The sequence below is a fragment of the Psammomys obesus genome, unplaced genomic scaffold (assembly GCF_907164565.1).
Source record: "Psammomys obesus unplaced genomic scaffold, mPsaObe1.curated_primary_1811, whole genome shotgun sequence".
Taxonomy (NCBI): domain Eukaryota; kingdom Metazoa; phylum Chordata; class Mammalia; order Rodentia; family Muridae; genus Psammomys; species Psammomys obesus.
The window spans coordinates 5,648,587-5,662,414 of NW_026585742.1; the positions used below are offsets into that span (position 1 = coordinate 5,648,587).

A 13,828-nucleotide genomic window follows, 5' to 3' on the forward strand; every position below is an offset into this window, starting at 1 on the left:
GCAGACATGGTGCTGGAGGAGCCAAGAACTCAACATATTAACCCAAAGGCAGCCATGAAGCAACTAGCTTCCACAGGCAGCCAGGAAGAGGTTTTCATGAACAGAACTGAAAGCCCGCCTATGCAGTGAAGCACTTCCTCCAACAAAGCCATGCCTCCTCATAGTGCCACTCCCTATGGCTAAGCATTCAAACACATGAGTCTATGGGGGCCAAACCTTTTCAAACTACACACTGAACCTAGGCCTCCCTGATTTGGCTAGGACGAATAGCCAGTGAGCTCCAGGAATCTGCCTGTCTCTCCATCCCACTACTCCCAGCACTGGAAATACACATGAACCTTTTCTCCCAGATTATTATTATTTATTTTAACTAAGAAAAGTTCAAACATTTCATGCATGTAATCGTAATGCACTTTAATCAAATTCACCTCTTTTTTCTTCTGTCCAGCTTCTACCCTCTCCTTCTCCCAACACATTTTCTTCCAAGCTTTATGTGCTCTTAAAAAAAAGATCCTGCTGAGTCTACTCTGCTGCTGTGTGTGACTACAACATCCTCTGCTGAAGCCTCAGTAGCTTCTTGGAAGCCATATCCCTAAGACCACTGACTGTCCTAACCCCAGCACCCACTGTTACTAACAGGCTCTCCCTGTTTGCCTGTTTTTTTGTTGTTGTTGTTGTTTTTGTTTTTGTGCATGTAGTCACAGCCATTTGGCTTGTTTTGAACCCAACTGTTAGATGCACAGCTTAGCTATCATTTTCAAGTTCTAGTGTGAACTGTTGGATAAGAGTATAGCTTGTTTTGGTGGTATAGATGTGTGTGTGTGTGTGTGTGTGTGTGTGTGTGTGTGTGTGTGTGTGTGTATGTGTGTGTGTGTAGAAAGGAGTTTTCAGAAAAGAATGGTGTTAGTATCCATATTAGAAGAAGTATAATCCTTCAGTGAATGGATTTTGAGGGCTGACTCAATGTAGCACAGTTTATAGACATTGATATTAACCTGTTTGTGTTGTTTCATATTGTCATGTTCAATAGGACCTAGAATATGAGGCATAAACTCCCATTTGTTTGTGGAATCAAATAAACAGATCAGGACACAGATTACTTCAGACCTTTGGCTGTTAGTTTTAGAGCTCTGTAGTCACTTACTCTGAAAACTCTACCCAGCAGAGTATCAAAGCAGATGCTGAGACTCATAGCCAAACTCTGGGCAGCGTGCAGGGAATCTTATGAAAGAAGAAGGAGATAGAAAGACCTGGAGGGGACAGGAGCTCCACAAGGAGAGCAACAGAATAAAAAAAATCTGAGCCTAGGGGTCTTTGCAAACACTGATACTCCAACCAAGGACTGTGCATGGAGATAACCTAGAACCCCTGCATAGATGTAGCCCATGGCAAATCAGTCTCCAAGTGGGTTCCCTAGTAAGGGGAACAGGGACTGTCTCTGACATGAACTCAGTGGCTAGCTCTTTGACCACCTCCCCCTCGTGGGGAACAGCCTTACCAGGCCACAGAAGAAGACAATGCAGCTAGTCCTGATGAGACCTGGTAGGCTAGGGTCAGATGGAAGGGGAGAAGGACCGCCCCTATCAGTGGACTGAGGGAAGAGTATGGGAGGAGATGAGGGAGGAAGGGTCGAATTGGGAGGGTACAAGGGAGGGGGCTACAGCTGGGATACAAAGTGAATAAATTGTAATAATCAAAAATAAATATATAATTTTTTTAAAAAAAGAAAGTAAAGAAAGCCTCATAACTGCAAACCATTCTCAGTGCCTCTGACTCAATGCCAGTTAAACAGGAATAATGATTCCATCATAGGAATCTGGAAATAAAAGTCAACCTTCATTGTTGCAAAGAATAAGAACAGCAAGCAATGTTCAGCATAAGTAAGCACTCTGTGTTTATTCTCATACACTTTTAATGACTTACTGAAAATTGAAATTCCCAAGAGCCTATTTAACCTACAACAGGTTAAGACGAGTGATATGTTTTCAGTTTAGTAAAATATTTTAAAGGGTGACTTTCTTTAGGGGAAACCTGGAAGCCAGCACTAAAACATCACTAACTTCATGCCAAGACACCCAGAGCTGGCAGGAGCTAAATCACAGAGCAATATCACAAGATTCCTTAGCACCAGTGAGGCCATTGTCAGGAATGCCTCATGTTGTGTGACATTTGACTTAGTGATTCTTACACTTATTATAGTCGTGTGTAAACTACACAGACACTGTAGTGTATAAGTGCCAGAAATGTGAGAGACAAGCAAAGCCTCGTCATACCCACCCTTCAGCTGTGAAAAGGGAGATTCTGAATGGCAAAAAGCTTCTTCTAAAATCACATGGCAATTATACCAGTTTTCAAGCCTCAGCTTTCTAATTCCAGATCTTTGACCTCTCTTAAGCCTCTAACCATTCCCAAGTCCTCTTTCCTCCTTTAAGAATGAAGTGCATGAAAGAAAAAAAAAAAAAAAAGAGCTTCTGAAGTATTTTCTAAAGTGAAGGTATGGTCTGCTTTGCAACTCCAGGATTCACATTTTATAAATGTCAAAAACAAGTGTTGCAAATCTATGACCCATCAGGCCTGTAAAAATGTTTTCAAGATTAGGCTGATAAAGATAGCTAGAGATTCTTTGAGCTTGACCCTGAAGAGGTTTCACATGCTGCTTGCTTAGAATCTGGGTAGACACTGGTGGCTCAGCCATCAGACCAGCAGAATTGATGCCTGCACCTCAGAGGGCTACAAGTTCCTTGGAACTACCTCTAGAGATCCATACCACCATGAACGGTACCAGCTAATCTGAACAGAGAAGCTGCATGAAGAGGCCAGAGGACCCAACTACATCCAACCTGCAAATGTCTTCCCATGATGTCAAGCTGTGAGGATGACCACTTGGGACCTACTACATTAGACCAGCTGCCAGGAGAACAGTATTGAAGGGAGGCCACTGAGCCTCATGAAGATGAAAACTGCCAAGCAAAGGTTGGTTACATAGCTACCACACTGGAAGTGTGGAAGTTATAATAAATCCTATTAAGATGGGGCTGTTTGAAACCCAGAACTATATAATCAGAAATTAAAATGTATTTTATTTACCCTTTAGTGAAGTTTAATTAAACTCATTACCCATATATAAAAGACATATATTTCATATATAACAATGTAGATGTCTAGCTCTTTTGGACTAATGAAATTTCAAATTCCTGGCCTTATAACCAGGTGGCAATAATTTGATGGAACTGAGGAAGGGTGATGTCTCCTAAGCACTAAATGCTATTGATTATTCAACTGATTTTTTCAACTGATCAATTTTAGTTACTCTTGAATCCTGCTCAGCTTTAATGTAACTTTCTCTAGCACAATTATTTTGCAAAGCGTAGTGAATAACCAATCTATTAGTATTTTTGAGTATCTAAATGCACAAAGTGGACTTAATTCAAAAATACAGAAGCATCATACCTGGATCAACAGCTTCTCCATCAAACACAGTCTCATACACAGTGGTTTCCTTAAAAAGAAAGAAGAATGTTCACATTAGCAATAAAGTGAACTTGATACAACTGCTTCTTCATATGTTGAATACTTTAAGCTAATGACTGTGATCATTGGTTCTAATTTTTGTCAACTTGCAATAACCTAGACTCACCTTGAAAGAGCCTCAAAAGGGGATTATCTAGATCAGGTGGGGCTATGGCATTTCTGGGCAGAGTGTCTTATTTGTGTTCATTATGAGGGAAGACCCAGCCTGAGAGTGAGAGGCACCATTCCCTGGTTTGAGGTTCTCAGGCCTGTTAGGAGTGGGGAAAACCAGCAGACGCCTAAGCCTCCATGCACCTATTGCTGCTGACTGTGGCTGTGAGGTGACTAGCTGCTTCAAGCTTCAGCCACTGCAGAGACGGACTACAACCCCGGGGTTGTCAGACAAAATGAACTCTTTGTCCAGGAAGTTGATTTTTTTGGTCAGGAAAGAAGTAAGACTAGGACATGACTTCTTATAAGCTCTTTTATCTTTAAAGATCAGCAGTCTAGGTACTAAAGCTTCCTGTCAGTCTTACCTCCTCTCAAGTACATTCCCCACAGCGCTCTGCCTGCCATGAGCGCTTTTAACTCAGATGCCTCTCTTAGGAGCAACCTTGTATGAGAAGCGTTATAGAGCATGCTGTGTGCTAGCTTCCTGACCTCATAATGCCACTACATTTGGAAATACTTTAAAGAGATAGAAAAGTAAACTAAGGTTATGTGGATATTAACCCAAAGTGACGAGTATTATAAGATCAAATGGGGACAAAGACTATCCTCAGAGCCAAACAGCCTCCACAGAACCGTGAACTTCTTGCTTCTAGGACTTTGACTAATAAATCTCTGTTGTTAAGCCACCCAGTATGTAGTTTTCTGTTATGGAAACACCAGAAAAGTAATGCAGAAGACTGGGTGGCATCAGCCTCCTTACCGAGAAGGCGGGGATTGGAAGGTTGAGAGGGAGCCAGCCTGTGAAAGAAGGCCATGGCCAGCCATCACTGTGGTATGAGTGTCAGGAGTGCATGGGAAACAAGGGGACAAAACTGAAAGGTGCCCTTTCGAGTTCCATGCCGCAATGTGGATCTGAGATCCAGCCCTCCCTGGTGTATTTTGTGGGTTATTCAGCAATTATGCTTTGCTCAATGTGAATTAGCGTGCCTTCTCTGCTAAAGACTCCAAGGTTAAGGAACTTGCCCAGGCCTGCCATATGTATAATATTCAAATATAGTTTTAAATTCTAAGCAGTATTAAATTATGCTAGATTTGCATTTGCCTAGAGTCGTTTTTGCTACATGCATATATATATTAGGTAAATTTTGCCTTCACCAAGCTTTTAAAATTTAATCTGAAATCCCAGCTTTGTAACACACACTAATTCACCAAAAATGATAAACTGAAATTATTTTATTTCCTTCCTGTGATGTTTGAATAGATTTTACCATATGTTACAAGGAAAAATTTTTCAATATACAGCAAAATGGACAAAAATGCACTTACTGTTAATACCTCTAGCTTTTCGTTTCTTCTTTCTGTGATAACATTTTTTCCTTTTTGATTTTTATTTCCTGTTTAAAAAAAAAAAAAAACACATGAAATGGGTGAATGAATGGAAAGGATGTAGTGGGTGGCATTTTCAAAACATAATGTGGGCTTGCAAGATAGCTCAGGGCTGAGGTGCCTGCTGACAAGCATGACAGCCGGAGGTTGGTGCCTACGTGGCAGAAAGACAGCACCCAACTCCCTGCAGTTGTCTTGTGACCTCCACCAAAATTAAAATGAAAGGAAAGCTGTGCTCACTTCAGCAATACACACACTAAAGCTGAGGTGATCAGCATGACCCCTCTGCAAGGATAACACACAAATTTGTGATACAGTCCGTATATTTTTTTTAAATAACACTAAGGTTTGCAAAAACTTACTATTTTGTAAGGTGTGCCTGCGTATGATGTGTGTGTGTGTGTGTGTGTGTGTGTGTGTGTGTGTGTGTTCATATAAAAGAATTTGGTTGGGGTTACACTGATTGCCAAACAAAAATTCCAGCACCAAATATTGGATATTTCTCTTCAAGTTGTTAGTTGAAGTATCCTGGAGATCTCTCCTCCCCCCAAATATAGGCTCATTGCCATGGCCCTTGGTTGCCTGCCAAAACTTGATGGTGATACTCATTGCTAAAGACATCTGGAGAAATCAAGCTGATACTGACCAGGAAGCTTCCTCCCTACTCTTTAGCTGTCACAGTACCTGAAGGTGCTATGTAAGCTGCTAGGGATGTGAAGTTGTCACCAGTGTTACCCAGCTGTAATCCTGCGAGCTACAGTAACCAGCAGCTTAGCAAGAGTGCAATAGCCACACAAGTGTTGTGAGATAAACAATTCCTTTCTGATTGAATTCTAGGCCAACTCAACCAAAGAGAAAGAATACTTGCACCCCTATTGGGTTGGGGAATCAGCGTCCCCAGGAGTGAATCTGCTACTATTATTCTACCAAATGAGTCAAACATCCCTCTAAATTTACTTCTCTACACCAGTAAATTGGTACAGATTTTGAACCTTATCAAAGAAGTTTATTTGTGTAATGGACAGTGAGTAACACAAAAAGATACACAACTAGTCCAAGTGCAGAGAGTAAGTGTCAATGGAATGCTACGCCACAAATGGAACATTTATACCACACATTCATCCCCAGGCTCAGGGACCATCATGGAAGAGCAGACAAAGATGATGAAGGCTAAGGGTCAGGGAGTACTCAAGCAAGTAGTGTCTCCTGGACATGACAGGACCACTGTGTGAGCTCACACAGTGCCTGTCTGGGCAAGATCAGTCCAAGAGCAAGCCCCTCAATAACTGGGCATGGCATGTGAAAGGGGCTGGCAAGCCCCACCTCTTAACTGAAAAGCCATTGACAGTTGATGGCTTCTGGCAAAGGGAGTATCAGCTGGGTTTGGGTTTTTTTTTTTCCTTTTTTGTAAATGTGGTTTCTGGTAGATCAGCCATTGTCAGAGGACATGAAGTTGTGAAATAGTGAACAGGTGGGAAGGAATCCAGGAAAATTTACAAGTAGTTATGGGAATGACTATGATTAAAGCACATTTCAAGAAATTCTCAAAAAAGAAAAACCCCAATAAAACATTGTATTAAAATAAACAAATATATATAATTTTAAAATTATATAATCCATGCATAATTAGTATCTTACCTACAACATACTTCATTCTTCTGTAGAAAAGGAAAATTTGACAAAAAATCAGTTAAATTATGGCAATATATGTTCAAAGTAATTTCATTCAAGACTTAACATGTGACTTACCACAACCAGATTTTTGAAGGAATTATGTAGTTTTCATCAGCAGTTTCCAGCTTTACTGCACCATTTGAAAAAAATCCTGTGTAGTTTATGAAAAAGTAACTCTAAATCTAAGGTGTGTGATACCCCGCGTGGAAGCACAGTGCTGAGCCTGTGTGCATCCGTGCGTGCGTGCGTGCGTATTACTGAGCATGAATCCAGTCTTAGTTCATGTCAGTTAAACACTCAATCAGTGACTTATATCCTTTTCCTTCAGTTTACTTTTTATTTTGACAAATGGTCTAACTCATGCTGGATTTGAACCTGCAATCTTCCCGCCTCTGCCTCCCAATTACCTGGGATTATAGGCCTGTGCTCCTAGGCCAGGCTCCACCTCTGCTTTTGAACCTACGGTATTCTCTACCCTGAAGAACTATATTGATAAATGACAACAGAAGCAGCTCTGTTTTCTATCCATTTCTTTGGCCCCCCCAAAAACTTTAAAACCAATCAATTGTGTGGAAAGAGAATCAACACTTATTATCTACCATTCCCTAAATTAATTCCTACTGATTGTCAAAAATCTGTCCTTGAAACTACTTTGCCTTAAAACAATGTGAGGTGTTCATTTGCCCACAAATTCAGTTGTTTTAAAAGATTTTTCACAGACAGTACATTCTATAGTATTGCGTAGTAATATAGTGCTGCTCTTCTGTTTGGGCAGGATTTCTTTTAGGTTGTTGTTGTTTGATTTTGTAAGATGTATTATTTTGTTTTTAATTTATGGATAGGTTCCCATGGAGCCTACAAGTCAGATTCTTTGGAACTGGTGTCAGCCACCCAAAGTTGGTGCTAAGAACTAAACTACCAAACTCCAGTCCTCTGCGGGAGCAGCAAGAGCTCTTAACATCTAAGCCAAGTCAACAGACATGTATTTCTTTGTTTGTTTGGGTTTGTGTATGTTTGTGAGCGTGTGTGTCTATGTTTGACAAGGTCTCATGTAGCTAAGGCTAGCCTCAAATTTACCTTTACCTCCTACATACCGTCAAGCTAACCTCTATTGCTGTTTATTTTATTTTATTGGAAATTATATAATTACATAATTTCTTCTTTTCTTTTCCTCCCTCTAAAACCACCGAAATATACTTCCCTCAAATTCCTAGGCTATTTTTTTATTAACTGTGCTATATACATGTGAGTGTATTTATATTATATCCAACCTATAATAATACTTATATGTACACATATGTTTTCCAATCTTACCTTTTGGCACTAGATAACCAACTGATGTGCTCTTCCAAGGGAAGACTATTTGTCCTCCTCTTGGCCTTCCTTAGTTGTTTGTAGGTCTTTGCATAAGACTGAGACCTCATGACCTTCCCATGAGCCAGCCCTCATCTATATTAGCCTGTCCTCATTCATCTCATAAACCCACATTTCAGTAAGCCGGAATAATCCCTAACTACATCTAAATATTTATCCTTACACCCACAAATAAGTGTAGTCCTCACCCCTCAACAAGAAAACATCTCTTTGCAACAAAGAAAGACTATTACAAAAAACTACAACCAATCTAAATGCAGGGTTGTGAACCCCATTGCCAACTGATACATCCACAATGAAGCTCCTGTATCTAATGCACAGAGATAATTGCAAAAGAAAGAATATGGAAAAGATTGTAAGAACCCAAGGACGAGGAAATTTGCCACAAGAATGTGTCTCCCAGGAACATTGCCACTTACTAAAGAGAGCCTCCCAAGTATTTCAGGATAAAGTGGGTTTAGAATGCTGGTAAAAACAAATAAACAAACAAACAAACAAACAAAAAAAACACTGAGTTCTGTATCCCTAGTATTTGGTCTCTCTAAAACACACTTAGGCAGAATCACTAAGAGTTAAGAGAACCAAACTTGAATTCATTTTAATTCTTTATGGCAAAAGCTTAGGAATAAAAAAAAAAAATCACATACTTGGGTTTTGACTTGGAAACTTCCTTGGTCATTTTCTGAGAGCAGCTCTTAATGTTTCTGTATTTCCAAAGGAGAAAACACATCCAGGAAATCAGTCCAATGAAGAAAACAGCCATCAGCGTGAAGATGAAAGGAACATACCAGTCACTGCTTTTGTATGTGTTGATAGCTGTATACACAATGGTCAGACCTTTTCTTTGCTGGAAAATTATTTCAAAGCAAAGAGAGCATTAGTTCCTGTTTTCAAAGCACATCTGTTTGCACAGTGTAGCATCAGTACAGAGCCACCATCTCAATGCAGACAGTGGGACACAAACTCCTACATATGTGTAAGTATCCGGGTAACAATGAGAACATGATAACAAAAAAGAGCTACCAAATTAACAATGTAGAGAACAGAGTTGCTTGAAATGGCCACTCTGTGATCCAAAGCAAATCATGTTTCTCCTTTTCACCTCAGCCCTTTGACCTATAAAGTTAAGAGATTGAGCTAGCTGATGTCTAAGATACGTTTAGGCCTGCATGTCCCTGTTATCTACTTCTTTCTGTGTAGCTTGAGGTAAGAGTGCATTTTCAAAAATCAAATACTCAAGGAAAAAGACTTTTTTAATACTGTATTTTAGAGGCCACAAAACAATAAAACAAAACACACCCTAAATCCTATGAAACAGAAACTTTCATTCTTGGGTGACTACTAAGCCATTATATAATTCAGCAGCATCTTCCCATATCTGCTTTATAAATGATAAGACACTGAAAGGTCTGGTAGGTGTTGTAAAGTTGGACTGAAGAGTAGATAAATGATGGCTGTAAGACCTGCAGTGTGATGTCTAGCATAGCAAAGGTGCCCACTGTTATGACAGCATAGTCTTTCAAAGTATCTACTTGCAGAGGGTTTTAGTGGGTATAAGTCACTGAATAGTGCTCCCTTCTATTGAGCAAGACCTTCAGATCATTCAGCCTGCAGTTTAGGGGTCCTCTTCAGGCAGCTCAGGGGTCCTCTATAAGTGCATGCAATTTTCAGTTATTCCTGTGCACACAATATATTCACAGATGCACAGTGCCCAAGGGAGCCCACTGGTTGTTTGGGTTAGCGTGAAAGTCAAAAGGCCCATGAGGGAGAACGATGGCCTGGTCATTCAGGTAGCATTCCAGGCTGACATCTGACTTTGCAGTAAAATGTTTACAACACAGAGAGCCAAATCAAATTCCGTAAGTCTTTACCTCAGGGCTGGTTGGAGGAGGTGGTGTGCTGGTTCTTATCACATAGATGTCTATGATGGCAGTTCCTGTCCTGGGCTTGATGGCTTTGCCGTATTTCAGGTTGTCATCAATTACATGCACCACAAGATGGTAGCGCTGCCGCAGTTCAGCTCCAGATGCAAAGTTGAAAGGATTCTTCACAATTAACTTTGGAGTATTTGAACCCCGACTTGGGTCTAATTGGAAATGAAGGTTTTCGTTTCCTTTAAAACAAATAATGGGAAAGTTAGAATGATTTTATAATACATAAATGATCTCAAGCTACCTTAAAATTAAAATACAGAATATGTACATAGATTAAAATTAACATTAGCTATAATTTCCATATCTAAAAATAGTTTATAATAAGGTTGAAATAAAATAGTCAATTCAGATATGCAGGAAAGTGTTTTACACTAGGCATGTTAGGGTAAACCTATAATCCCAGCATTTGGTAGGAAAAGGCAAGAGGATCAAGAGTTCAAGGTCATCCTTGGCTACATAGAGAGCTCAAGGCCAACCTGGGCTACAAAAGACCCTGTCTCAAAAAAAAAAAAAGTTTTTAAAGGTTTAATCCGCTCATGTGGCCAGCAAATTTCATGTTACAATCTGATTATTCTGCATGTTTTTTTTTTCCTCTTCCTTTATGGTCACGCTTAGTCTAAATTAATATCTAATGAGCCAGCCAGTCCACAGTACAAATTTATGTCCTTTAGAAGTTAAGTCTTCGTTACTTTGGCTATTGTATGAAATTCATATACAGTAAAATATGTCCTGTTTTTTAAATGTCAAAAAAAAAAAAAAAAAGAAGTTAAGTCTTCTCCAGGGCTTGGTAAACCCTACCATAAACGAGATGAACGTATCTTCTCTCTTCATGGAGCTTACCTTCTAGCAATGAGTGTAAATATCAAACTAGTCTTCATAATTTATTAACAATGTGTTTGCTCATGTCTACATTCTCACCTTTCCAAATGAGCAGCAGCAGTGGAAAGGTCTTACTGTCATAGTCAAGACAACTGCAAAGATAATGTTTTCCTGTGTAGACTTTCTCTTGGTTAATGACTTTATGTGTTGGGTACCCAAAGTTAAATGAGTAATGAGTGCCATGAATGCATTCCACATCTATTTTAGATGGCTCTATAGAACAACTTCTAAGAATAGTGTTTAATATATGGTTGGTCTCAAATAATGGAAGATCTCCTATAGAAGACAAGTTGGAGACTATGATATTTATGTGAATCTGCATGGATCCAATTATAATACAGTCAAAACCATCTAGCCTGTGAACTTGTTACAGCATAATCAGTTGGAAAGGTGGCATCTGTTTTCAGCTAGCTCCATGGATAAAAGAGCTAGTTCCTTGTACTAAAATCTGTAGCATTTCCTCAAGTTCTGAGTATCTTTGAAGACACAGGAGTAATAGAGTCATATGTGTGGACACGAAAGGGTGTTGTGAGGAAACAAAAAATTATAGCTATGAAATAGTGCAACCTTTAAAAACAGTCACTTCTAGGGTTAAATACCATTCCTGACATTGCATAGCTACTGTCAACTTGACATATGTTTGTGAATAAAAGAAATAATTAAAGTATCTACCAGAAGCCATTTCAAAGCGCATTTCAAAATCTTGTGAATCTCTGTCATGACAGTTCAGTTTGAGACCATTGACATTTGCCCCAGCAACAACATTGTCAGAGATAGTTGCTGTATATAGATAAGGTATGCAGACAGGTGCTTCATCATTCTCATCTTCAATGTCAACAGTGACCTGTCAGTGATGAAGAGAAAAGAAACATCACATCCACACCATGATACTATTTATACACAGAAGCAGAAATGAGCATCTGGATGGGCAGATCGTCCAGAATTATTAAGTTAAAATTCTAAAGTGTTCTGAATTTGCAGACATGTTCTTGAAGATGTGGATTCTGGATGTCAGTCATTGGTTGGCGGTTTATTATTCTTGGGTCAGCTGTGACATTCTATGTCCCCTTTAGAGAGAATTAGGGGATCATTAGATGAAGCTCTATGGAAAGTACAGTCGTGCAAATTATAACAAAAGCTATACTGGAGAATGCCACCTCTAAAGATGAAGTTCTCTGGACTCTTTGAACTGCCCCAGTTCAGTGGCAAACATGCCCAGAAGGAGCTGCCTCTGACTTAATGAAGGACCTCTTCCATACCGGTTCCTCGAGCACAATGTCTGTCTGACTGTAATTAGGGTGCTTATCAACCTTTTCCTAATTAAAATACTATAAACCAGGAAGCTGTGATTTACATGGGAAAAGATCAAAATATGAAGAGTTTGAAAATGTCACTGATCAAATGCCAGTAAGCCTAGAAAGGTTGTCTGCCCACCTCTCTGATGACTAATAATTTTCCAATAACATCAGCAGAAGAATCACTGGTGTGTGTACATCTGCAAGAATTATCTTTTAATGCTTTAATAACATAGTTAGGTTCTTGGAGGGGATTCTGCATTTTTAATGTTACTTCTCTGTAGATTGAATGCAGCTAAATGTTGTGTTTAATACATGAGGTTTTTAACTACATTTTGTTTGTTTGTTTGTCTGTTTGTTTTTAAGACAGGGTTTCCCTAAATACCTGTGGTTGTTTTGGAACTCACTCTGTAGAGTACACTGTCCTCAAACTCATGGTTGTAACCTCAGCTTTGTGAAAGTCATTCTAATCATTGATGCAAATAGGTCTTATGCTTTCCTCACAATGATAAGCTCAAAAAACAATGCAAAACAACCTAACAACCACACAAATACACAGAATCATCTGGAGGCCTTTCAACTGAAAGAGTCCTCACTCAGAAAGCTGTGTGCGACAACAAACCTTAGTTTCATTAGAGGCATGTGCTCCATAATAAATGGAACATCATATATTCTTGATGTCTTTCAACAGTCAGTCCTCTAGCTTTGCTAAAATAACTTACAGACATACACATGCCTTTACTACAATACTGAAAGAATGCATGCGGCATTGCAAACATTGCCTTGAAGTAGAAGGCAGCCTGGATTTAGTGCTAGGTCTGTGAATCTTATATTAGGCCGAGGTACATTTTCCTCATTTGCATGGTGAATGTGAGTGTAGTGCCGCCTACTTCACATGTTAAAGTATTGACTCCATCACATCTTGTCCAAAAAGACTCATGTTATCCTTTTGAGAACACATAGACAGCAGAAAGAGAAGTTAGCCAATTCCTCCTTACCTGTTCAAACTTCCAAAGCTAAGTTCATACAAAAGTTATGGAACACTTGAGAAGCAGAAGAAATCCACAGGCTTCTCCATTCCCTGCCACTTTATGACCTGATCACTCCAATGTGCTATTTAGAACTTAATACATTGCCCAGTCATGTAGACATGAAACCTGTGTCTCTACTCACTGTGGCCACTGCAGTGCGTGGATGCGCTCTGTCGCAATTCACAGCTTCCACTGTGAGGTTATATTGCCTCACTGTCTCATAGTCCGGCTGAGTGGTGAGTTCAATCATTCCAGAGATAGGATGAATCCAGAACCTTCGCACAGCCTGGATATCGCCCTTGATTATCTTGTAGGTCAGACAGTTTGCTGGATGGTCCTCATCAATGGCAGTCACTTGTCCAACTTTGTAGAAGGCTGCCAATGTTTTACCGAGTTTATTTTTCTCATGTACATATATTCCTATAAAGGCTTACCACGCCTATAATTTTTCAAATGGTAACCTGAATTTTTCCAAGTAATAACCCCTTTTGGGTTAAGACTTAAACTCCACATGATAGCAGACAGATTTACAGAGAATCACAGCCACTTGAGACCACTGGTTTCACTCAAATGA

At 39.6% G+C, this 13,828-nt stretch overlaps 1 protein-coding gene across 1 annotated transcript in view; it reads right to left on the reverse strand.

The window, feature by feature from the left end:
• Nucleotides 1-3,427: 3,427 nt before the first annotated feature.
• The window catches only part of LOC129670520 (cadherin-related family member 3-like), a 68,439-nt gene continuing 58,038 nt past the window's right edge, over nucleotides 3,428-13,828 (reverse strand). The window contains exons 11-17 of the mRNA XM_055599029.1: nucleotides 13,397-13,629; nucleotides 11,601-11,772; nucleotides 9,987-10,228; nucleotides 8,763-8,962; nucleotides 6,706-6,725; nucleotides 5,008-5,075; nucleotides 3,428-3,499 (exon numbers count right to left, since the gene is read on the reverse strand). Coding sequence (XP_055455004.1) covers nucleotides 3,428-3,499; nucleotides 5,008-5,075; nucleotides 6,706-6,725; nucleotides 8,763-8,962; nucleotides 9,987-10,228; nucleotides 11,601-11,772; nucleotides 13,397-13,629 — 1,007 coding nt within the window. The remainder of the gene's footprint in view (nucleotides 3,500-5,007; nucleotides 5,076-6,705; nucleotides 6,726-8,762; nucleotides 8,963-9,986; nucleotides 10,229-11,600; nucleotides 11,773-13,396; nucleotides 13,630-13,828) is intronic.